This window comes from Myotis davidii, unplaced genomic scaffold, assembly GCF_000327345.1.
Source record: "Myotis davidii unplaced genomic scaffold, ASM32734v1 scaffold164, whole genome shotgun sequence".
Classification (NCBI taxonomy): domain Eukaryota; kingdom Metazoa; phylum Chordata; class Mammalia; order Chiroptera; family Vespertilionidae; genus Myotis; species Myotis davidii.
Window position 1 is genome coordinate 612,189 of NW_006296417.1, and position 279 is coordinate 612,467.

Consider the following 279-nt stretch of genomic DNA (forward strand, 5'->3'; position numbering starts at 1 on the left):
CCCCCACCCAGGGTGTCCCCTGGGCTGGGGGGCAGGCGGGTCCTGCCCAGCTGCTCCCGGGCCCTCACGGTGCCCCCGTCGCCCACAGCACGCCGAGGGGGACGCGCAGACGCTGACGGAGGTGGACCTGTTCATCTCCACCCAGAGGATTAAGAACAGTGCCAGGAGGCCGGGCCGGGTGGTCCTGTGAGCTGGGGTCTGGCTGCCCGGAGGCGACTGGGGTGAGAGGTCTGGGTGTGGGCGGCCACGGGGCGCCAGGTGCTGGTGAGGGTGAACCGG

The 279-nt window shown here is 72.8% G+C and overlaps 1 protein-coding gene across 1 annotated transcript in view; it reads left to right on the forward strand.

Moving 5' to 3' along the window:
* Nucleotides 1-279, forward strand: part of APBA2 (amyloid beta precursor protein binding family A member 2) — a 17,595-nt gene that overhangs the window by 13,389 nt on the left and 3,927 nt on the right. Inside the window, exon 6 of the mRNA XM_015569103.1 lies at nt 89-162. Coding sequence (XP_015424589.1) covers nt 89-162 — 74 coding nt within the window. The remainder of the gene's footprint in view (nt 1-88; nt 163-279) is intronic.